Consider the following 23,361-nt stretch of genomic DNA (forward strand, 5'->3'; position numbering starts at 1 on the left):
TTGGTAATTAAAAAAAAAAAAAAAACTCCCTTGTGACCAACTACCTTCCAAACACAAAAATAACGTTTATCTTTCTCTCTAATGGACTCAAACTATCCACATTTTGATGCTGGATCAACGGAAACAAATGGGCCCCATTTACTTCCGGCCCTCCATCTGCACTGGGTGATGTCATCTGAAACCCAGCAATGCAGACGTCTTCGCAAAACATCTGGATTATCACTGCAATTAAGCAACAGAGATGCAAAAACTCCCGGTGATTTCTTCAGGCAAGTGGTTCATTTTATTCAGGGGTAACAGAGTGAAGAGTCTGAATCACGATTCTGATTTTTTTTATCCATCAAAATGTGAAAACCGACCATCACATTCCCTCTGATTTGCACACCAATTGCAATCCATCATGAAAATCCCACTAAAACTCACTGTTTTTTTTTTTGTTTGTTTGTTTTTTGGTGTGAATATTCACGGGGGGGTTTTGGGTTTGGTGGACTTCACGCTGCTGACATTTCATCTGAAAAGATGTTGGCATTCCTGAAGCTCCGCAGCCTGACAAACAAACATGTTTGTCGCTGAGATGACCTGCTGTTGTTCCCGGTGGATATTAAGTGGATTAACCCCTTTAGATCAGTCCCGGCCACTTCGCCCATCTGTCCACCCGAGCACCCCAGACCCGGGGGATCACACACACACACACACACACACACACACACACACACACACACACACACACACACACACACACACACACACACACACACACACACACACACACACACCCCCACACACACACACACACACTGCACAGCAAAAGAGGCTTTGTGTTTACATAAGGAAATCCTTTTCCATCTTACCCACTGTACATTCGGCCTGGGCGTGATCAACACGCCACCTGCATGTGTTACGGCAGCCATGATCACATGAAGAAAAGTGCAACAGGGCTTTAAACGGCTAATGATTTAAACCTCAGCTGAGAACAGTTTACATGCGGCTCATAAACACTGTCGACACATTAAGGTCGAGCGAGTGACTCTGGCCTTTGATCGCAGCTGTTCCTCTGCGGGGACTTGAGATAAAATGGGTTTTATGCCCCGCGTACGGTTCTAGTGATGCATTTTATTTGTCTTGCGTAACGGCGTTCTGTTCACAAGTACCCAAATGCAGAGAGGAAGAACAAAATTGTTTAAGAAGCAACTCCAAAAGTCAAAAGTGCTTCAAAAAAGGTGAATTTCATTTTGGGCAAGAAAGTCGACACAGATCCAACTAAAATACGAATGAATTATTCAACCTAATTCTCTGTTTTGGCATCTGTATGTTTTGTGTCACTTTTTATCCAAACAAACACATAAAACCCTTTTTTTTCCACTTTGTCAGATCAAATACAATTAGCCCAAATGTTTATCAAAATATAATATTTTCTCACCACAGAGGCGTTGACCTTTTGTTAAAAATGGAATGACCTTTGCTTCATGCAGTCTGCGTCACTTTTGCAAAAAAGAAAACGAATCTGATTCCACTTTTTAAACCAGCCTAGTTTCAATGTGTGATAATATCAAATAGATAATTAAGTGTGCAAGTAATGGAACAGATTTCACAGGTAGTAGTTTGGAAAACTTAGCGCAACCCACGCAAACAAAAACTTCCACACAGCTTAAAAAATAAAATATAATTAATTATATTGCTGAAGTTAAACACATTTATCTGTAAAGCTAAGGCAAGCCCGATTAGGTGGACGTTCACAGCAAATAAATAGTTAGGAACATTTTATTGATTTAGTTATTCACATAGAGGTTAAACTGATATAATTTGTTAAATACCAAGTTGCCAGTCCTATTTCTTTTCAGGATTTTAAAGCGAATAAAAAAGGCAGAAAAGACCTCAGACAGTAAACACGTTTTTACGTCTCCAGCTGAAGTCGTAACCAGGACAGAAATAAGATCCGAAATATGGAAATAAGAGTTTTAACAGCAACAGAACTGGCTGGGCAGGTTTTGCACTCCAGCTCCCGCTGGACTCACAGCTTAATGTCTGTCCTCGTTTATTTATGTTGAACACGCAAACAATATGTTCTTACACAGATACATTTGCATAATTAAAGAAAGGCAAGTAAAAGACCTGATTTCTGCACCAGTGTGCTGTGTTGTAAACAGCATTTTATATGCACAGGAAGCACACTTTAAAAAGTTATGGCCTGTTTCTTGGCTCATACGTGTGCATAATATTTCTATTTGTACTGTACATTATAACCGCTGTAGTTATCGCTGAGCTTGTCTTTTTTACATATTGTTTTAACGCTTCAATAACTTTTTGTGTGACCCTTTACATCTGATTTTCTCCTTAGCAATATACATCATCCCTCTCTTTCAGAACAAGACGATTAGTTTGCTTGGATAATATTAACCAGAAAAATATAACCTGCAAAGAAACATTCTCTACGTTTTATGGAAGTGCTTTTTAAATCGTTTTTTGTCTGTTTTACCTAATTGTGTGTAGTTTTTAAGAAAAACACACAATTATAACTTATACAACCTCGAAATCATAATTTACTTAAATGAAATAAATATTTTATTTTCTCATAAACAGCCTCGCACAGAAGATGAAAGAGAAGAATGAGGAGTTCACAATAAACAAAGCAGAATGTGATCTTTGTCTTGTATCTGCCTCCATCTAGCGGTCAGATGTGGTACTTTTCTTAATGCCGTTTCGAGATTCAACAGTAAAGATGTGCATTCAGTAAGTTTTGAGCTAATAATTCCTCCCAGTAATTTCTCTGAATAATCTGTTAACCTTTGAAAGTGTAACTCTTTAAGCAAGAACCAAAGAGGATAAATAAACTAAACATGAATTCTTAGGCAAAATGAAAAACTTTTTCTTTTTTTTTTTAAATGGTTTCACCAGAACCCAGAACTAAAGTCTGACATGAATCTGTAGGGTCACCTGAAGAGGGACAGGAAATATGATCGTCTGTAAGATTTGAAGAGGCTGGAAAATGAAAATAACGAAAGTGATTTTTAAATGTGCCTCAACCAAATATCAAAGTGGACCAATGTCACAAATAAGAAAAATAAAGCGCAAAACTGTAGACTTGCTTTATTAGTGAATATATAATACTAAATATGTACATGTGCTTAGATTAAACAAAAATAAAACATCTCTTAAAAAACAAACAACAAAAACATGTTTACAAAGTGACAATATAAGTAGGTCAAATGCATGAACTTAATACGGCACAACGAATGGAGGAACAAATGGAGGAACAAACAGCAGAAGTCATCGATTTCCTCTTCACTGCAGATTTCAGCTCTTTCGCTGTCAAAGCTTCGGCTGAACGTCTTCAGACTGGAGACGTCGCTCGGGTCACACGCAGAAACGCGTCTTCTCGCATCCCAGGGCCTCCCTTCAGATCAGAAACAGTGAAGCAGCCGAGGGTCACACTGTGCATCCTTCAAATGACCAGCTGCTTCTTACATCACTGAATCAGCAAAATATATATTTAGAAAAAGACTTCAACAAAACAATTACACAATGCAAACGAGGTTAGAGAGCAAAACCAGTTGAAATCTGCAGGATGTTTCTTCATTTGACCACTACAGAAAAAAAACAACAAAAAACAAAACTTTCTTTTTTTAAACTGACAACTAACAAGTCTGGGCAGAGCTTATGAGAACTGTAGTAAATCAAAGTTTTATGCCAGATTTAGGCACAAAATTCAAAAACCAAACACCTGCATGTATTAATCCAGGTGTTTGTTAGACCATAAACGTCACAGGAATCTTTTCAGCAACAAACCTGCATGCGCTCGATAAATTGCTGCAGCCTGACTGAAACCTGCAGCTTGGAAGGCTGGGACACATTTACAAAATTCAAATCAACGTGAAAATCCTTCATAACTCTGGTTTTGCAAAAAGTGTTTTGAAAAAGGAGCGGAGTAGCCGTTACTGCTGTCTGCACCTCGTCAGTACAGATCAGATCCTAACAGAATCTAAACAGGCTCAAACTTTTTCTCACTCCGCAAAAACAAACTCAGACAGTATTTGTTGTCGAGTTTTTAGTGCAAATGACTTATTACACTTTGAAAAATAAACCCCCAACTTTTCAGAAAGATTAAAGAGTTTGTTTTCAGTCAAAAAATTTTTAACATTAATTTTAAAAAAGTGCTATTTCCATTGGCTAAATATTTTCCTTACAATCTGGGACATTTTCTTGTTAAAAGTGAAATAATCTGCCAGTATTGTTTCATCCATATGAATGAATTATTGATTTAAAACAAGCTTCTGTATTTTGCTGAAGTTACTTGTAGATTAGTTTTGTCTTGCTTCAAGTGGACGAATATATAATATAGTTTGCTAATATATTTGCACTAGAACCTGTAAAAAAAACTTGATATTTTTGTGTTGTTGCAGCGCATTGCGCCATCATTGCTTTCACACATAAATACTGAAGTGCGTTAAATAATTTAAACAGTTAAAATTACATTTAGATTGTATAAAATATTTAAATTTTCAAACTAGACATGTGCATGTTCATGAGCTACTCTCAGGACAATGTTTCTGTATCCAAGGAGTGTTATGCTTTCAGATTATCTGGGTGAGGCCAAAAAATCCTTCTGTAGTCATTCAGGAGTTTCCCTTGATGAGTCAAACTCAGGACTGCTGATGATTCCCTCCAGATGGGATTCAGATCCCACACTACTAGACATCCTGGATGAACATCTGGATTGGTGTCATCTCTCCTCTCACGGAGCAGGTTTTCTTTTGTTCTGCTGGTAAAGTGAGAACTGCTCCGAGTTATTCTTCAGTCAGTCAGTCAGACACGCCGACGGTCTTTGAGGTTATGAACAGAAACTTGAGGAGCCTCCGAAGCAAGTCGGGGCTTCTGACGGCGACGAGGTGCTGCAGTCACGTCGGTAAACGTTCAGCCTGTGCAGAAGCTTGTGGTTCATTTGACGTGTCGGCCCCTGGGCCGAGCGCCAGGGCTGGAGAAGGAGCCAAACTGCTTCCCGTGGCTCCTCCAGCGCTGCCGCAGCACAAAGTCGTAGTTGGCCGAGGTGCACATGGCGTAGAAGACGTTGGCGTTGTCAGGAATGTGAAGCTCTGAGGAAAACAAAACGCACGTGAGGAGTTGCTCGGTGTGTCCTGTGATTTGATTTAAACAATCGTTATTGTTGTTTTGTTTTTGGCAGAAAGAACTTTTTGAACAAGATCTTTTTTATTGTTATATTTAATTACATTAAAACCACACTTCTTATACAAGCAGTTTAAAAGTGGTTTAGTTTAGAAGGGAACAGTGGTCTGACAGGAACCTGTAATAGTAATGATAATCTAAGCAGAAACATTTTAGACACACTGAGTGCAGATGTTCACCTCTTCCATGGTTGAGCAGCTGGTAGAGGCCGAAGTCGCTGCTCCTGAAATCCTCCATGTTGTGTTTCTCTAGAGCTCTCTGGATCACCTGCGGCGTGTGGTCCTGGCTGGTGAGCTGCACGGAGAACAGGAAGGCTTCACCAATGCAGTTACAGGATAGAAAACTCAACCCTGATATTAGCTGGATTATCTTAATGTTTAATTTGCAACTCCAGGACAAATGAGTAAATTAGGATGACACATCTACACTAATATTTTTCAACATATCGGTATCAGACTGGGTTGGTATTAATGACCAATATTATTTCAATCTTGCTGTTTGTTTCTGGAGTGGAGGAGGTTGATTGTGGTATTTGTTTAGTCATGAGATTGATGCAGCAAAGAATTGTGGGAAGTTTAACTGAAGCACAGAGGCAGTTTCTATGTCCAGGCGTTGAAAGATTAGTGAAATATAAATGTAATGTCTGTAAATATCGGAAGTTGCAACAATATTAATATCTATCAATATCGGCCAAAATTTGTATATTTATGCATTCAGAAAATATTGCAACTATTTTTAAAATGTTATTACATTTCATTATTACATGGTCCACTACCATTACAAGAACAGTAATAAACTTCATTTCATTCTTAATTTGTTATTCTTATAAAAAAATTGACAGAAATAAAAAAGCTAGTTATTCCTTTGTCTTATTTATTTTCTTTAAGCAGACGCTGCTCAACAATAATACATTTCAATTGATTTTCAATAACTTTCTTTCAGTATTTTGATAGAAATTATAAATGGAGAGGTCTTTATAATTAGCAACATAACAGAATAGATCTTTTATTTGTTTTGGACTGCAGCAGATCTCCAGTATTTGGTCAACGTACCAGGATGCTCTTGTAGATGTTCCCGTTGCTGACACACTCCACCGTGACCCTGATGATACACGAGTCTGCGATCTGTTTGTTGTAGAGAGGCAGCACGGCCTGAGGGGAGCAGGTGGACTGCGATGAAGACGACGACGGGGAGGACTCTGGGCTGAGCGCCAGAGAAGAAGAGGAGAGGTCTGGCTGTGAGGAGCAGCAGGATGAGCTGGAGAGGCTCGGTGAGGGTGAGGAAGACATGGAGAAGTCCTCCGCTACGTTGTGAAGAGAGCCTGGGAGAGACTGAAGGCAAGGGAGAAAACCTGAGTTGAATGGAGTCCAAGCAGGAGTCTGGACACTTTAGGGCTCTTTTACCTTCAGTTTGAGCCTGAAGGGTGAAGGCGTGGAGAGATCCTCCAGGTCTGAACCACTGGATCCAGACGACGACACGCTCATCTGATCCGAGTGCGATGTTCGCAACCTGCACATAAAAAAAAAATAATAATAAATAAAGTTACAGCAACCAATAGCTAACTTGAGTTTTGACAGCTGATCTTTCAAAACTTACGAAGCGAGCTTATTGGCCAGCAGGCGGCGGCTCCAAGAGTTGGGAGAGTTGGGGCAAGGGTCAACGGGAGGCTCCAGGTCCCGAGACTGCTCGTAGCTGTGGAAACAAAAAAAACATGAGACACGGCAGGGTTTGGCGAAACCTTCATCAAAACCGTTTCCTTTTCCTGGTTTTACCTCTCCTGCTCCGTGAGCAGAGTGTGAGCCTGGAGCCAGTCTGTGAGGTCAGAGTTCACCGAGAGGCTGTAGTGGGAGCAGAAAGCCTGCAGCTGTCGGATCTGTGAGAGGATCTCATACTCCTGAAGGAAGCAAAGTTATAAACACTGAATAATCCATGAAACATATAAAACTGATGATAATAAATCAAATTCTGCACACGTCATAAAAAGCCAGAGGTATCCAGAGTCTGAAGCCCTTTTTAAATCAATTTCAATTGAAAATATAAATGAGAAGTTTGGCTGTCAAAGATCCATTCACTTAAAGGAGGAGTGCTGCAAACCGCAGCGCTTTCAATTCATTCAAACAGATATTCCTATGAAGCACCACTAGGGGGCAGAACTTACCCGTCTCCGTTTCTCAAAGTTGATGAGATTCCCCTGTAAAAGAAGTTAAACCACCAAAGTTACAATGGGAGCAGACAGCTCTGAATTGGACCCTAAAGAAGAGCAGGTGAAGAACCGACCTCCAGCGTGTCGGTCAGCGCCGTGTCCAACATGGTGAGGACCGTCAGGTATGTCCCCAGGTACGGCACCACACCACAGCTGAAGCTCTGCGGGGGAAAACAAACATTATGCATGAGGCACACGCAGAAAAAAACAACAACTAGAAATATTAAATATTCTGGCCTGAGGTTTTCATTTCGTCATAAAATAAAAGTATTTTAAACGATGCATTTGCTGCTCTGTCTGAAACATCGGATATGAAGCGAAACATTTGCCATAACCACCAGCCGATAATAATTGTAATAAATGTAGGAATCACCTTTTAATTCCTTTACCTTTGTGCTGAACTTGTGAACATTTTCCATTTTCAAGCACAAAAAGAAGAGGAGGAAGCGTAAATCACTGAATCAGCTTAAGGGAAGTGGATCTGATGATTCAGGGAGACAATTAAGGACTTCGTGTTACACATTTCTCTACCAGCTGACACATTTATCCTATTTCAGTGGTCAGAACTGAAATTTGGGAAGTGGAAGACGATTTCAGAGCAGATCGCGGGGTTTCCTTTCACCGCGGCTCTGGAGGCAGTCATGGCTTTCAGCTATGCGTGGCGCTGCTGTCACAATGACTCCTCTCTTAGGGAGAGGACAAGAGTCGCGTCAACGCTCGTGAATCAAAGCGAGGCGACAACAAACAAGTGGACGCGTTATATAATGGCTTCCTGCAGGGCTGAGTGGAGCTGGGGATGTGGGAGGGTGCAACATGACCAGTTTAGCTTCAGCCATTGTGCAACATTAGAGGGCAGGTTTTACAAAAACTGGAGTGTCTGACTGTAGTCACTAAATACACATCTTTATCGGCTGTTGCTCACCGTAACAAAAGAAAAAGTGAGAAGTTATCCGATATGTGAAACACCTTGAGCAATAACAAAAGTTCACCCAACAAATGGATGTTATGTGTTGAGGAAAGCTGCAGGTTCAGATTAATGTCTGCTTGCTGTGCTTTACCCAGGCAGTGTTTGGCATTAGATAAGACATGCAGGATCGATTTACTTTTCTTCTTTTTACACAGAGATGACAAATGAAACTCCTCAAGTCAGAGCAGTTTCATCTAATACCCCACTGTTGTACATTTGCTTAGAAAAAGCTGCTTCTCGATATTCTTTTGTTGCTCCGCTCCCATCCAGACCAGCCGTTCCAGGGACTGGTTATTTCCAATCACAGCTGGATTTCTAAAGATAAATATGCCGAGGTGTTAAAACCTCTGGGATTTTCATTGAGACGGCTTTTTTCAAAATTAAAAATAGCCTGGAAATATATTGAACTTTTTTTTTTCTCAGCGTGGTCGCTGGAATAAAATCTTTTCAGTGTTATTTTTGTATTTTCTTTCATTTTGACACTTCAAAAGAAATCAGAATCAACCAAAATCTTTGCAAAAACCAAACCCAGAGGTCAGAAATTGGTATGAAATTGTGATTGGTGAAGCTGATTGATTTGTTTTTCCTCTTGTTCAAGTGGAAAAACATGGGCAGCAAAATCAAATGCCTTACTAAAGTACTGAGACAAACATTCAACTGTGGCGTTCTGTGACAAACGAAATCCTTGGCAGGAATCATTTCTCTTTGCATGGTCAGAATCAGGACTTTCCGCTCCAGTTACTTGCAAACACAAGCAGTTTTACTCCGTTACAGAAGTTTATGTCGGGTTACTCGAGTGCGACTTTTCAGTGGTTATCATAATTGTCAGATAAGGGTTTTCTGATAAATGCAGCTCAGTTCTGCTGAAACATCAGGGGAAAACAGATTCATTTAAAGAATATTTTAGGTTTGTTCTTCATTTCTATTCCATGTTATTTGAGAGTGAAGCCAACTTAAAACTTGATGTTTCAATCCAAGTTTCTTACATATATGAGGATGAGAAACATGTTTACCTCGACTCCACTTGTGAGGACACAGTTCTCATCGGGAAACGTCTCACAGAGGTGATCAAAGACGGTCATGCTTTCCCTAAAAGAAATATTCAATTCATAAGTTAATCCAGATTATCGGAGTCATAATCCTGAAGCTTTCTGAGAACATCAGCACACCTGCTCACAGCGGCCCAGGTCTTCTTGAGGCGGTACACGGCGTTGGACTGCAGGGCGGACAGGATGGCTTTCAAAGACGAGAAGTTCTTCAGCTGTCTGCACTCCTGTGGAGAAACAATGCTGCTTACTCTGCAGGTCAACATAAACTTTTGTTGTTGAACCTTGTGGCGATTTGTCTGGATCCTGACCTGTGCGACGGCGATCCACCACTCGATGACGCGCGCCCTGTGAACCGGACTGGCGTGCGAGCCGTGAGGCGAGCCGGGAGCCGAAGACGGGTACAGAGAGGTGGAGGTCGAGGAAGGGGACAAGATGGAGCAGGAAGTGTATGGGCTGGGCGAGGATGGGCAGAGGAGGGAAGTGATGACACGGTTCGTCACTGCGTTGAACTGGAAAATGGTGGCTCGGACCGTCGGCGCCAGATTGCGGTTTTCCTTTTTGTCACGCTGCGACCAGATGCAGCCCAGGCAGTGGAACGGCTCCACTTTCACAAACAGCTCCTGCAGGATTGGTAAAGACATAAGGGAGAAGTCGTACAAGATTAATTCATCAATTAAACTCCATCAAAGACTGTGCATTTGTGTGCATGTTACGTACGGCGTCCAATCTGGTGAGCTGCTCTGCTACTTCTCTAACTGGGAAGTCCAGGAAGTTGTGCTTGTCTGGTTTAGAGGACATTTCTCCTCCATCGCCGAGTTTGCAGCGCTGCAGGGATGCACTGAGGTGTTCTGACACAGAGCGGCTGCAGTCTGTCAAAACACAACATGAATGAAAGAAATGAATGATCAGCAGAACCTACTCTTTATTCTTGTCTGGATTTTGTCTCTTTGCAACCACAAATCTCTGTATTCATTAGGATTTTGTGAGATGGATCGACACAAAGTTGAGTTGAGAGTGAAGTGAGAAGACTGATTTTTTTTTTTTCTTTGTTAAATTGCGCATGCCGCTACCTTGTTCCTGGAGTCTCTTGAGCAAAGCCTCAGCAGTCAGAAGCAAACGTCTGAAGCAGAGTTGATGACGTAGGTGGGAACACAGCAGCCTCAGGGCCTGGTACTGAGGCGGGTCCTGGAAGTCGGTGCTGTATTCCTCCAACCATAGCCGCACCACCGGGAGAGCACTACTGAAGAGCAGCAGAGGGACGAAGAAAAGCTTAGAAATTAAGTCACAGCTGCTTGTTGAGCAGGTGAGATGATGAAGCCATGACAGCTGGGACTAAACTCACCTGTGCAAACTGGCCGCGTTGTCCAAGTTGTCAAGCGCTTCGACTCTAAAGGGAAAAGGAAATGGTGCCACTTATCAACTGGACTATAAATCAGGACATCATCAGATAAAAGAAAAATTAAAAAAAACATGGCAGCTAAGTGGTGACAGAAATCATCCTGTAAACAACAGAGACAACTACAGCTGAACAGCCAGACCGTCCATCCTGTGGAAATGTCCTGCAACACTCCTGCGTCCCCACAGAGATGTTGGCCTTGGCACAGAGTAAACAGAGACCCGTCTTTCTCCGGGATTTATAACCCTGCCATAAAACATAGGTGCAGCAAAGCTAAAGTATCGCTCCATGTTGTCTGCGTATCAAAAACTGAGCTGCAGTTTTACAACAAGATCCTGATGTTTATGGTATTGATAAATGATTGAAAATGTCAAAACTAACAGATGCTCATGTTGCTGATAAATATACAGCCTATGGGAAACTACAGTATAATATTTGGTGACAACCAGACTTTCACACTTGTATGACAAACTTTGCTATTTTATTAATGATTTTCAACCATTATTTTTCATACTGACTCAAATTTATACATTAACGACACATATTTGGATAAGACCCCCAAAACAAGTTACTTCAACAAGTTCTTTGGAGTGGGTTGATTTACTTTTCTTCTTAAAAGATCTAGTGGAGCTCATTAAAACATATTAGTTCACAAGCTTTGAGCAAATGTTTATTACAAACGTTTTTCAAAAGGTTTGAGTTCACGGACATTTCAGGTTCGGACTCTGGTGGCCGAACCATGTGAGAAAGAGACGTCTCCTGTTCCTTGAACACAATATGACCTGGTCATTTAGTTTAGTCAGGTAGTCGACTGGCCTCATGATGGACCTGACCAACAACAACAGCAGCCCAAGAGCACAGGCTCACACTCCTGGCATGATGAGTGCTTCTTCTCACCCTGATGCACCCCTCTCTCCGGAAGAAGATCAATTTGATACCTCAAATCACATGACCGTCTTCCATCTCCACAAGTCCTTGGAAACTGTAGGCCTTTTGTCCAGTTAAGACTTTACTGATTAGTGGTTTTCTTAAGGCCACACAGATGTTTAGTCCCAAATCCTTGAGTTCTCTTCACATTATATGTGTGGAAATGCTCTTTCTCTATTAAAAACAGCCCTGCGTTCTGTTATTTCTCTTTTATTTGCTTTCACCACAGTTTAATGACCACCAGTCATGATGTTTTAGGATTCTCCACTTGACTTCCAGTTTTTAAACAAAGCCTTGGTCAGTTTTAACCCAATTTTAGCAGATCTTGCAACTCAAAGGATTTTTTTCTCTTGGAGGTCAACTATTTGACCCTTCTTAACACAGAGTTAGTTAGATAAGTTGTTGCCAGCTGAAAGATAACTATTTATGCAGCAATTACCCAACAGGAGGATCTGACCCATTTACCCAGTTAGATCCAAGCAGCAACTTTGTTGTGGCCGGGCACAGTACACCAAAACCACCTTAGATGTTTGTTTAGGATCATTCTCTCATTGAAACACCGACCAAATGTCTGAAATGAAATCCTTAAGATTTCATTTCAGGAAGACTAGTGAAGCTGGTTTCAAAAGGCCAGGACTGACCTAGAAAGACATGCCTGACCTAAAAAGGACTCCTTCAAACCCAAGACCACTGGACCCATGCTCAAGCATGGCAGAAGCTGCATCATGACGAGGGCCCATTTCACCGCCTGTGCTTTGTAGACAAGAAATTTATAAAAACCAGGTGCCACGACTAAACTCTTAAACTTAACTTCAATCAGCAGCAAGTCTGTTGAAATCTGGACAAAGTTGTTTATCCACTCCAAAAAAAAAAAGTTTAAATGCATCTTTAAAATTGTCACCAATGATGAGTAAGCAGGAGAGTTGTATAATCTAATGATAGTGATAGAAATGGAACATCCTGTATTAAATTCTGTTGGGATAACACCTTTTCCAGTTTGCCCCGACCTCGTCCACTGAAGCCTACAGGAAGCCTGCCGCCACCAGCACAGCTCCGATGAGGGCGGCTGTCTGACGAACAATAAATCCATCAGTGCACCAATTAAAGCAAGCAGCTGCTTGAAACCTTTGCAAGAGGCGCAAAGGCTTTTTAAGCCTTTTAGGAGTCGCTTCAGGATAAAATGTACTGTGCTCTTTCTGAAGTCATTCCAGCAGGGAAAAATACATAAATCAAAAATCAGACCAGGTACGTCGCTGGGCGTGGAGGGTGTAGTCATGAAGCGCTCACAATGCAACAAAGCTCAGGAAGCTTTGTTTACCTCGTGACGATAAAACCTGCCATAGAAACCGGCAGAGATTTGTTCTGAAAACAGCTGATGGGACGTGAGGAAGCTGTTAAATTTCTGTCTGTGTTGAAAACCGATATGTGCATCTGGTCAGTCGTAAACCGTTCTGACGCAGACGCTGCGCTAACGTTTGACGGCAGTGACGACCTTCCGAAAAATTAGGACAAGCTGGGAAAATAAATCAATGTCAGAAAAGTTTGAAAGCAAATACAGCGAACGTCTCTGCGTCACTGCTCCGGATAAGAGGAGGATCTGCGATGGCACGACTGCTTCTCAATTCGTAAATTTCAAAATTGTATTCCTGATTAAAATATAAAGTATTAAAAATCCACCAAGATCGATTTATACATTATGAAGCCTTCAAAAAAAGTAAGAGAAGAATAAAGGACAAAAAGGAAAGAAAAACACAAGAAATTGTGAATGAAAGCAAAATTAAGGAAGAGCACAAGGAAAGACTGGACATCAGGAAGGAAGGGAGGATGCAAGAAAATAAGGGCTATACTGTATCGCTTATTGTTGATCAATTTCAATTAATGATGTTAAAATGAAACTGACGGTATGTTACAATACTCTTAGTTTTTTTCTCTATAATCTGTTCCACAAAATCAGTGAATTTGAAAATATTGAATGCAACTAGTAAGGTGTTTTAATCCTGCTTCTTTAAGTAACTGGTGTGATAACTCTGTATCAGCATCTTCTAAGTGGTATAATTCAAGAAAATAATGATAAAAGGTTTAAAAAAAATTTATGAACAGAGAACGTAACAATGGAGAAAGTGAAGGTGGAATCCTGAACAACTTTTTATAATTATTTTTTACCAATTCAGTTATTTTTTTCATCAGTACTTATCCTAGCTAGATAAATACTGTAATCAAATGTCATACTTTTCCAGTCAGCTTATGAATAAATTGTTATTCACAAACAATGCAGGATTAGGATGAATTGCAGAAAATGTCAAATTATTGTTTTTTTCTTCCCTCCTGCACACTGACTGTTTTCTGTTAAACAGATCAGTCTAAATCAAGCAGCAACAATGAGCTCATATGGTGGCTGGGAGAGCGGCTGACTGGGCCCTCATGATTTCTGTTAGCACCCGCCTCAGTTCAGTGAAAGCCCACAAGCTCACCTCTGAAACAGCAGTTCGATGACGGCGCTGGTGGAGGTGAAGGCCCGGTACATGGAGAGGAACACCCGGATGAAGTCGGGCTCCCGGTGCTCTGCGTCCAGCAGGTGGGACACCAGGCGCTCCAAGCTGGCGGCCTTCAGCCTGCGGATCTTCACCGTGTGGTACTGGACGCAGCCGAAGGCCGGCGAGAGGTCAGAGGAGTCCGAGTCCGAGCCCGGCGGGGTGGGCTCCCTTCGAAGGGTGATCCCAAAAATGGCCCCGTCCTCCTCCTCCTCGCCCCACTCCTGCACTGGTTCCTGCAGGAAAGAAAACATTTTTTTTAAATGTAAATTGATTCAAAACTAACGCTAAGGGAAAATTTGCACAAAATAAAAACATTTTCCATAAACATGGAGCTGCTTTAGAGTTGTACCTGTAAATGGACTCAGGTGAAACTGTACATGGATGATTTTTATTCTTAACATTCCTTGACGCAGCTTTTAAATACTACAAGAGCACAGAAACTGCAAAGTAACCAATGACTCAACGGTTCATTGACGCCGCTTAGGTTTTTAAAACACACAGACCGTTATATTCCCCATGTTAGAATCTGTTCATTTCCTCTGAATCAGCTTAATTAAACAAGATCAATCTCACATTACACCACATGGCCTTGACATATTATTACAATATTTGATCAAATGTATTGGCATTAAGTATTTCAGAATTCCTCAAAGGCTTTTTGACAATAAATCGGGAGAAAAACGCAGAAGGATTTATTGTTGATCAATTTCAATTAATGATGTTAAAATGAAACTGAGCATTTTGTAAGGCTCTTGTAAGACTTAAGAGCCTTACAAGCACAAATACTGCTTAAAAATAAAACTTGCACAAACTCTACTTCATTATACCCGTTACACTAAATGTATGAAGAAGGTTAGACAGGACCAAAATTAAAACTTGCAAAGCCATCATTCACTGCACATCACATGATCCTCTCAACATGGTGGTGGCAGGATTATGCTGTGGGAATGTATTAAGTGGAAACCCCTAAAAAAAGACAGTCAGTTTGAAGTGACTCTAGAAAATCTCTACTTTATGTTGATTAATGGCGTAAAAATTCACAGAAAATGTTCTGAAGTGATTTTGTGGCTGCAATGTGAGGCTCCAATGGACTTTTTCAAATCTGAGGCTGAAACTGCAACAATACGAAACATTAAGTCCTTTTTCTTGCATTCTTGCAATTTTAGACTGGTGGTTTCAAAACACATCTACACATAATCTCCAGTGAGACAGGTTGATATTTTTATGCTCCCCGTCAAATGAACAACCCACAAAATCAGGCATTATTTTCTAACAAACGTTAACTAAATAAAACCTAAGGATGACCATGAAGTGAAATAATTCAAATAAAAAAAGCAAGCTCTTGGTTGGCAACCTGTCGTTGCGCATGAAGTCTTCTTTTAGCACATGTAAAAGAGAAGCAAAGTGTGCAACAAGTTGCAACCAGAGCGTCCGCCGGTGATTTATATCTCTGTTAAGTTCATGCAAGCATTTGTCAGCACGACAACAGAAACACTCCTGGTTCACACGAACATGAAAAACACAATTCAGATTCCAGGTGAACGGGGTTAAAGGTCAAACAAGTCAAGTTAAATCTACATACCATCGATAATTGCCATTTTCCCATGTTTTGACACGAGATGCGGTGAATAAATCCTTCTGCGTTTTGCTCCCGAATCTCAACTTAAACTGCGGGTCGTTAGGAGAAGAGCCGCTTTCTCCGACTGTGGACTCGACTTTGAAGTAAACGTAAAACACCCATGTTATCAAAACTCGCGAAAATGTTCAAAATGATTCAACCGGTTGAACTCCTCGTGAAGCAGCGAGACACTGAGGAGGAAGAAGTCCGACCCAACGAGTGAATGGGGAGGTGGGCGGAGCCAGGAAGCAGGTGTGGGCGGGGCCAGTGGAGGCTGACCAATAAGCGGTCAGGAGCAGATGACAGCAGGTGTGCTGAGGTTGACACTGACGCAGCTGGCATTGTTTGGAGGATTGTTGTTATGCTGACAGCAACCTGATAATAGAAGTTGAAGTACCAGAAATAACTGTGTAAATCCCCTCAATTGTTCAAACGTCAGTTTTGGATGAGGAATAAAGCAAAAATCTATAAATTCGTTCAACTTTTAAAACCGATTTCACTGGAATATAACACATACTGCTCAGTGGCTACTCCATGTTCAAAAACCCAAAATAAAAATGCCTGGAAAGGAGCCACAGTTGCATGTCTTCTTTAAATCTCACCCTGACTTTTCAGGAAACATTATTTAGTCGTCACTTAAGACGGCTAACTATTTGTTCACTCCATTAAAATTGAAACCATTAAACGTCTGAGTTTAGAGTGAAAACCTCCATCTAAAGGGAGTTCAGAATAGAGTCAAGAACCTTTCTGCATTAAAGTCTGGCATGTTGGACGTGTTCTAGCCGTGACCCAAAACACACTGAAAATTAGGGCAAAATAAGAATTATCATACACTCTGTGCATCCACAGTAATTACGACATTAAACATTTGATTGACTGCATTAAATTCAGTAACTACGCTGTGAATTCCCCACTTCCCCAAATCTGTGAAAAATAGAAGCAAAACAAAACTATCTAAAATATTTCACATTCTGCACTTCCACTTTTTAGTCCATTTACTGAAAAAGAAACCCATAGCAAACCATGCTTACAGCGGCTTGCAGGATGTCTGCTGGACATAAACACAGCGTCACCCTCCTGCTGAGATATATAGATACTGAAAATGTCACTGAAAATGGGAAGTGTGGCGATTAACTTTGTTTACAAGCTAAAATCATTCAGCTGGGTTTCTATGATGCATCTAGTGGACTGTAAATCATGTGCATAGATTTTACAACAGCGGTGACAAACGCTCGCATTGGTTTGTTGTATTCTCACTGATTGGTATCGATTCTGTTTGTTGAATTGTCTTTGGATCAGTCATTAAACTTTCAACTTTCCAAGAGTAAAAATAACTTTTACTGTCTTCATGCTAAGATAATAACTGGTCATTTAAACCCAGGAACAAAACCTAAAGAGACAAAATATGAAACAGATTTTAAACTTTAAAGTTATTTAAAACATTAATACTTGTTATTTATCCCATAGTAAGCAACCTCAAACCCTATCTTAGAAGTGACGGACTTCACTAACTCTTACATGTTGTTAATTTGTCCAGCTGAGATCTTAGTTTCACTTGTTTATTTGTAAAAACTTAAAAGTAAAAAAGAAATCATCGACATACAAGTAGAAAGCTAAATAATACTAACATTTGATGACTGAGGCAAAAAGCACAAATAAAAACAATTTCACCTAAAAAAAAAAAAATTGACTCAAAGCTGGTCTTACAACTTCAGAGGAAGATGATTCGTAGAAATAAACGAAAGCTAAATGATAATTAATCAAATGGATCAAAGAAGTTGACTGTGGGTCAACTTTGCCGGGTAAGAAGAAAAACTTGAATAAAAATAGCAAGATGCTAAGCAGAGTCTTGTTGACATTCCTGCCCGTCACCTTAAGAGTTCAGGACAAAGTGCTTCGTCAAACAGGTTGGTTCTGATTCTAAAAATACTCATGTTACACACCACGGATGGCATGAGAAAACTTTCAGATTTAGTGCCTTTTATGACATTGTAAACACTTGCGTCACAGATTTGTGGATGTACTCGTGATAAAAGCAAATCCCTGTACAGCATCGGCAGAACTTTAATCGGGGCCGGGGTTCTGCTGCTCATTAAGTCAAAAGATGAATAATGAGCATTTTGTTTGTCTAATGAGTTTCTGTCTCTCACGTTTCTCCAGCCTCAGCGACTCACAAAGGCCAAACAAAAGAGTGGCAGGAGAGACGTCAATTAGTTCAAATTACACACATGAAGGGTTGATGTGGTGGCGGGCCAAGAAGCCGGAGCGTGACTGCAGAAAAACACCAAACTCCTTCGTCTCTGCTTGATGACCAGGACCGTTCATTTCTGAAGAATCACTTCTCAAAAAACAAAGAGATGTTGACAGATTTTAGAGCGAAGCCTCCACCATGCCCTCCTGGTTTTATCCATAGACAAGCTGTTGAAGTTGTACAACGTTACCAAAACGTCAGAACAATTAACAATTAACCACCGCTTTGTCATAAATGTGCTGGTTATTTTTTGTATTTAATTTTCTTCTTCATTATAACATTCATCTTGAAGCTGAAATGGTTAAAGTTCTCTAAATAATAAAATAGTAATGATAATAATAATAAATTTTTTTGAAAAAAAATCTGTATTTCCTTCAGCTGAAACAAAACAGCAATTTGTCTTCCTGGAACATCTTCTACATTGTGTTTCCTTATTGGTTTCCTGAAACTATATGAAATGATGCAACCATGGAAGTCCCAAGACAAAAAAAAGAAAGAATTTGCACTACAAACTGGCTGTCCCCCATAATAACCCAGGTGAATAGCAAAAACATTTTTATTCTATTTTATGTTAAACTTGAAAAGAACATGTATTACACTTCTCTTTCACCTTGACTAATTCGTCACCAGCTGGTTACATTTGGTACAAAAATAAAAACTGGCAGCCTTTTTGGTACAACCACAGTTCAGACATTTGATTTACAGAATGATTTACAGTCATTTTTCCTTCTAGTCTAGTCTACTGAAAGGAAATATGACTGAGCCAAAACAATATCAGGAAAAGTTAAGAGATACTATTGCAATTAAGTCACATTTTCCAGACCCAACTAGTCCAGAGTATCGTGCCTGGAAAACCTCTAATGAGAGGCATCCTTCTTACATTCCCATACTGGAGCCTTTAGATGTTGAGGGACAAGAACCATGGCCTCATGGATCCGTCTCCCATTCCAGCTGGTGCACGTGAAAGCTCAATCCTTAAAGTTGCCAACCTTTAAGAATCACATTATCTTGTAAAATCTTGAGGTTTCCAAACAATCCTGAGGTTCCCAAACAATCCTGAGGTTCTCAAACAATCCTTTCTCATTTCTACCTCTGTCTTGGCAGAAGCCAACCTGCACTGGGAACAAGTTGGCTTTTTGTGGACACAGCTCTTGGATTTGGCATAAATGGACCCGATTACCATTTAAAGCACCCCTGCTTTGCTCCAGCTATGCCTCCTCAAAAACAACCTTGAGCTTTTTCCAAGTCCACAAAACACACAACCAAACTCACGACCCTCTCAGCCTGTCCGTGAGAGTACAAATCTGGGTTAGATAAAAACCAAGGTTAGGAGAGAAGATATGATGATACTTTGCCTTGAACTATTCCCCATCCAAAGTATCTCAGTCAAGAAGCCAGCTATAATGCTCTGTTTCAAACGAGACTATCTTTATAGAGCCTTACCTCATGTTGGCCCTCCGTGTCCAGCAGCTGGAAGCTCCTGAGCCACACTCCGGGCTCCGTGTCCATGTGGATGCCCCCGCAGTGGTTGGACCTGAGCCACAGCAGCCTCTTCATCCAGCCCACCCTGCTAATGCTTCGCTGATGACCACAGGCTTCATCATCGCCTCCGCACAAAGGAAGAGTGGTCCTCATTTCCCGGTTTGAGTCGGTCACGCTCACAGGCCCACACACCGCTCACTGGAGATCTCCTACACCTGCTGCCTCATCTGTGTTTGGGAGGAAAGCGTGAAAACGGCTGTACTCGTCTTATTTCAGCCAGTCAGAGCGATATTAGAGTCTGCAAGCATTTGAAAACAGCCACATATTTAGCTATGATCTGCTCTTAGGAGGAAAACATGTCAGTGAATGAGCCAACATCTGCAATGTCAGCATAAAATCATAGAAACCTGTCACTGCTCACCAACCAGAGTTTATATCATATCACTTATAACAAGGCAGTTTTGCCTGGTTATGCAGGTGAAATAACCTTCCAATAGAACCAGTACTTCATCAATATTAAGGATTTACTTACTTAAAATAAGCTCCTATTTAGACATACGTTAGTTTTGTCTTATATCAAGCGTGTTAAGATATCAGCACTAGAAACTAGACCAAAAATACTTGGTAAGATTTTGTGGATTTTGCGGTGAATTTTGTGGATTTTATTTAGATCCAGAGCAAATCTGGATCTAAATAAAAATAAATAAATGCCTGAAACGTATGAAAAAAGAATCAGTATAAAGTTTCCTTTTCAAATGGTGAAACAAATGAACTACCTTTTAATTATAGTCTAATTCACACACTAGGTTATATTCAGTTTTTGTTGCCATAATTACAAAAACAGTGGAAGTAATGGCCACTTAATCCAAGCTCTTGATTGCTATGTAAGTCATCAAAAATCATTTTCAGCACCAGCCGTGGCAGATATAATGCATAAATAACACTGAGCATCATCACAAAAATAAAATGGAAAATAAAGGAATAAATCCGAGTAAGAAGGAGTACAGATACACACACACAGAAAACATGCATTTACTTAACTCTATCCCGGCTCCTTTTGTCTGCTTGTCCACGTTCGGGTCTCCGCGTCTTCAGCCACGAAGAAACAATAGTGGAGCTCGGAGGAAGAGAATCTGGCATTTATCTCTGAGGGCTGATTGTTCTCTGAGTCAGTGGGTGGATGATGCCCCGCGCATGAGTCCGTGCTAAAGGCCTCCTCCTTGTTCAGCCGCAGCCTCCTCTGTTATGTGTAAAATTGCTGCTTTATCAAATCAAATCATTCCAGCTCAACGCTCTGCTCGCGAAAACAATGCACAAACTCGCTGCCCTCGTTTTCACTAAAGTCATGCGTAAAAAAACCAAACGAAACGAAACGAAAAAAACAAACAAAAAAATCTTAGAAACACTGTTGTTTTACTATGAGTGGAGTGGAAAACAGCTCGGTCGTGATTTTAAATAACTGAATGTCTCACCTGACGCAGTGACGGACAGGTGTGTCTCGATGACAACTCATGACAGTCGGAGCATTAGGGCTGAAACCCGAACAGGTCGCTTAAACGTGTCTGAAAACCTGTTTGCGGGCCATTTGGATGAAGCAGCTCACACGCACGCACTCGCGCGCGCACACGCAACACGTTTCAAACTGTGAGACAGGAAGGTCGGGAACTCCCCCTCTGCCCTCTGATTGGCTGATCAGAAACAGCATGACATGTCGCACGTGACCTTCACCATGGATGGATGGATGGGCGCCCTGTCAAAGATGGCGTCGTTTTGGGTAACAGGTGCATCTCAATAAATGGGAATATCGTCAAAACTTTTATTTTAGGGATTTTCAGTTTGTAACGTGAAACCTGAAAAGCTTTATTCACTGTGGTCCGCAAAAGATGGTTTGGGGAAGATTAATTTTCTAATTAAAATTACTAGAATAAAGTGTCCTTTACTGATATCCTCGTTTATTTATATGCACTTGTGTCGTTTATATTCTGAATATTTAATTTAGTTTTTTTAAGGCCCAATCTTTGTTTTTTTCCTTATTAGCGTAATTGTTAGAATTTGCCTATCCTCAATTTCAAAAGTGCCACAATTAAGCAAATAAATTAATCATTTATGAAATAAATATTTACACATGATCATTTAAATAATATCAGGACAATAATAATTACATTTAAATGTCCAATCAAATTTCAAAACACAATTTCAAAAAGGAACTTGGCAAACTTTTAAGTAGGGGCTGTATTTATTATGATATGAATACATATTTCACTGTTCTGGGCAGTACTTTCCTGTAAGTGAATAAACTTACATTTCAAAACATAAATAGACGATTAGCTAAATATGCATAAATGTGATGTTCATCGGAAAAATAGATTGGAAATGTGAACATTACATAAAATAGCTATTTAAAAGTTGAAACATGAAATGACTGAACGTGCAAATATTTGATCACAATTTGTGTTAATTATATGCTGAAAGCATAAACCAGTAAGTGTCTTTATTAATTAATAATTCATTTATGAATTGTGTGTATTCATAAATGAATACACCTAATCCAAATTTACAATGGATATAAAGGATTCTATTGCATCTTTGGTTGTTTGTTAAAGGGCAGTATTATATATTTTCCGTGCACATAGTGCCATAGACCTCATTATTAAATTAATACAGCTAACATCCCTTCACAAGGCCTAGGAGTAGCTTGGATTACCTTTTACCAGCCTGGACGAACGCAGGATCAAACAAAGAGTACACAAACGATGAACGAAATACAAACTCTCTGGAGAAACTAATTTTAGAAAAGAAAGAACAGAACTGGAGCAAACATTACGTCACAGCTGCTTTATTGTCACCTTCTTGACGTCACAGACACACACTGACAAAGAGAACTGCGCGTAAGACGTTCGCTTTGCAACTAAAAACAGAAATTCCCTCTGGCATAGGGCAGACATTTGAGAGGTCAGAGAACAAAGGTGAGCGGCTGACATTCAAGAGCTGGCTCTTGAAAGTCTCTGAATGAAGCTGCAGAACTGTGCCTGACGTGCTTAGCGTGTTGCATGTAACCATGCACCGTATACCAGCGGGTTCTGATTCATCCTAATGATGAAGAGAGTCTGAATATGTCATAGGTTTAGGTTTTCGTGGCTCTGGGGCATGATGTCTGCAATTTGAAACCTCGTGTTTTTACAATGAACTGGTTTCAGTCACTAGAAGCAAAAAGAAAGAGGACAAAAACTTCCTCAGAACTTGACTCTATTCACCGTGAAAGGATCCGTAAGTCGGATCAACCTTCTGTCGTTGACTCCCAGGAGGCAGCGGCTGAAATGTTGCCTGGTGATAGGTGGAAATATCTGTGTTGGTGCAACACCCTCAGCAGCACACGGCTGTTGTCAAAACAAAGCTGACACGAGAACACACACACACACACACACACACGGATCATTTAACAAGGAACGTCTAACAACCGATAATTTTCGGTGACAATGCAACATGTACAATGAGATATTAATCATTTTTGCTAGATTTTTTAGTATTTATAGAAACTGAGGCATTTTTAACACATTGAATTGTCACAAAAACATTTGAACTCCTGAAATTTTTCCTTTGTTTTTATGTTACAACCACAAACTCCAATGCTATTTACTGGGATTTAATGTGATAATAGACCCGCACAAATTAGTGCACAGCTGGAATTTTTTTTAACCATAATAAAAATGTTAAAAATGTGGCATGCATTTGTATTCAGCAACTCCAAGTAAA

General features: G+C 40.3%; 1 protein-coding gene across 2 annotated transcripts; it reads right to left on the reverse strand.

Moving 5' to 3' along the window:
* Window positions 1-3,246: 3,246 nt before the first annotated feature.
* Window positions 3,247-21,138, reverse strand: rgl3a (ral guanine nucleotide dissociation stimulator-like 3a). Of its 2 annotated transcripts, XM_055040816.1 has the most exons (18): window positions 21,081-21,138; window positions 20,650-20,848; window positions 19,570-19,835; window positions 14,195-14,490; window positions 10,743-10,787; window positions 10,471-10,640; window positions 10,118-10,269; window positions 9,709-10,020; window positions 9,521-9,624; window positions 9,365-9,440; window positions 7,459-7,545; window positions 7,340-7,372; window positions 6,954-7,075; window positions 6,778-6,873; window positions 6,585-6,690; window positions 6,234-6,512; window positions 5,361-5,475; window positions 3,247-5,090 (listed from the first exon to the last, which is right to left on the reverse strand). In XM_055040816.1, exons 3-18 carry the CDS (start codon window positions 19,759-19,761, stop codon window positions 4,936-4,938), a joined length of 2,340 nt encoding a protein of 779 aa, XP_054896791.1. In that variant the 5' UTR covers window positions 19,762-19,835; window positions 20,650-20,848; window positions 21,081-21,138; the 3' UTR covers window positions 3,247-4,935. The 2 variants fall into 2 exon arrangements, with proteins under 2 accessions (XP_054896791.1, XP_054896792.1); XM_055040817.1 differs by lacking the exons at window positions 19,570-19,835; window positions 20,650-20,848; window positions 21,081-21,138 and adding an exon at window positions 15,840-16,047.
* Between the last annotated feature and the right edge of the window lie 2,223 nt (window positions 21,139-23,361).

Source organism: Poeciliopsis prolifica, unplaced genomic scaffold (genome assembly GCF_027474105.1).
Source record: "Poeciliopsis prolifica strain line A6 unplaced genomic scaffold, Auburn_PproV2 SCAFFOLD016, whole genome shotgun sequence".
In the NCBI taxonomy this organism is placed as follows: Eukaryota; Metazoa; Chordata; class Actinopteri; order Cyprinodontiformes; family Poeciliidae; genus Poeciliopsis; species Poeciliopsis prolifica.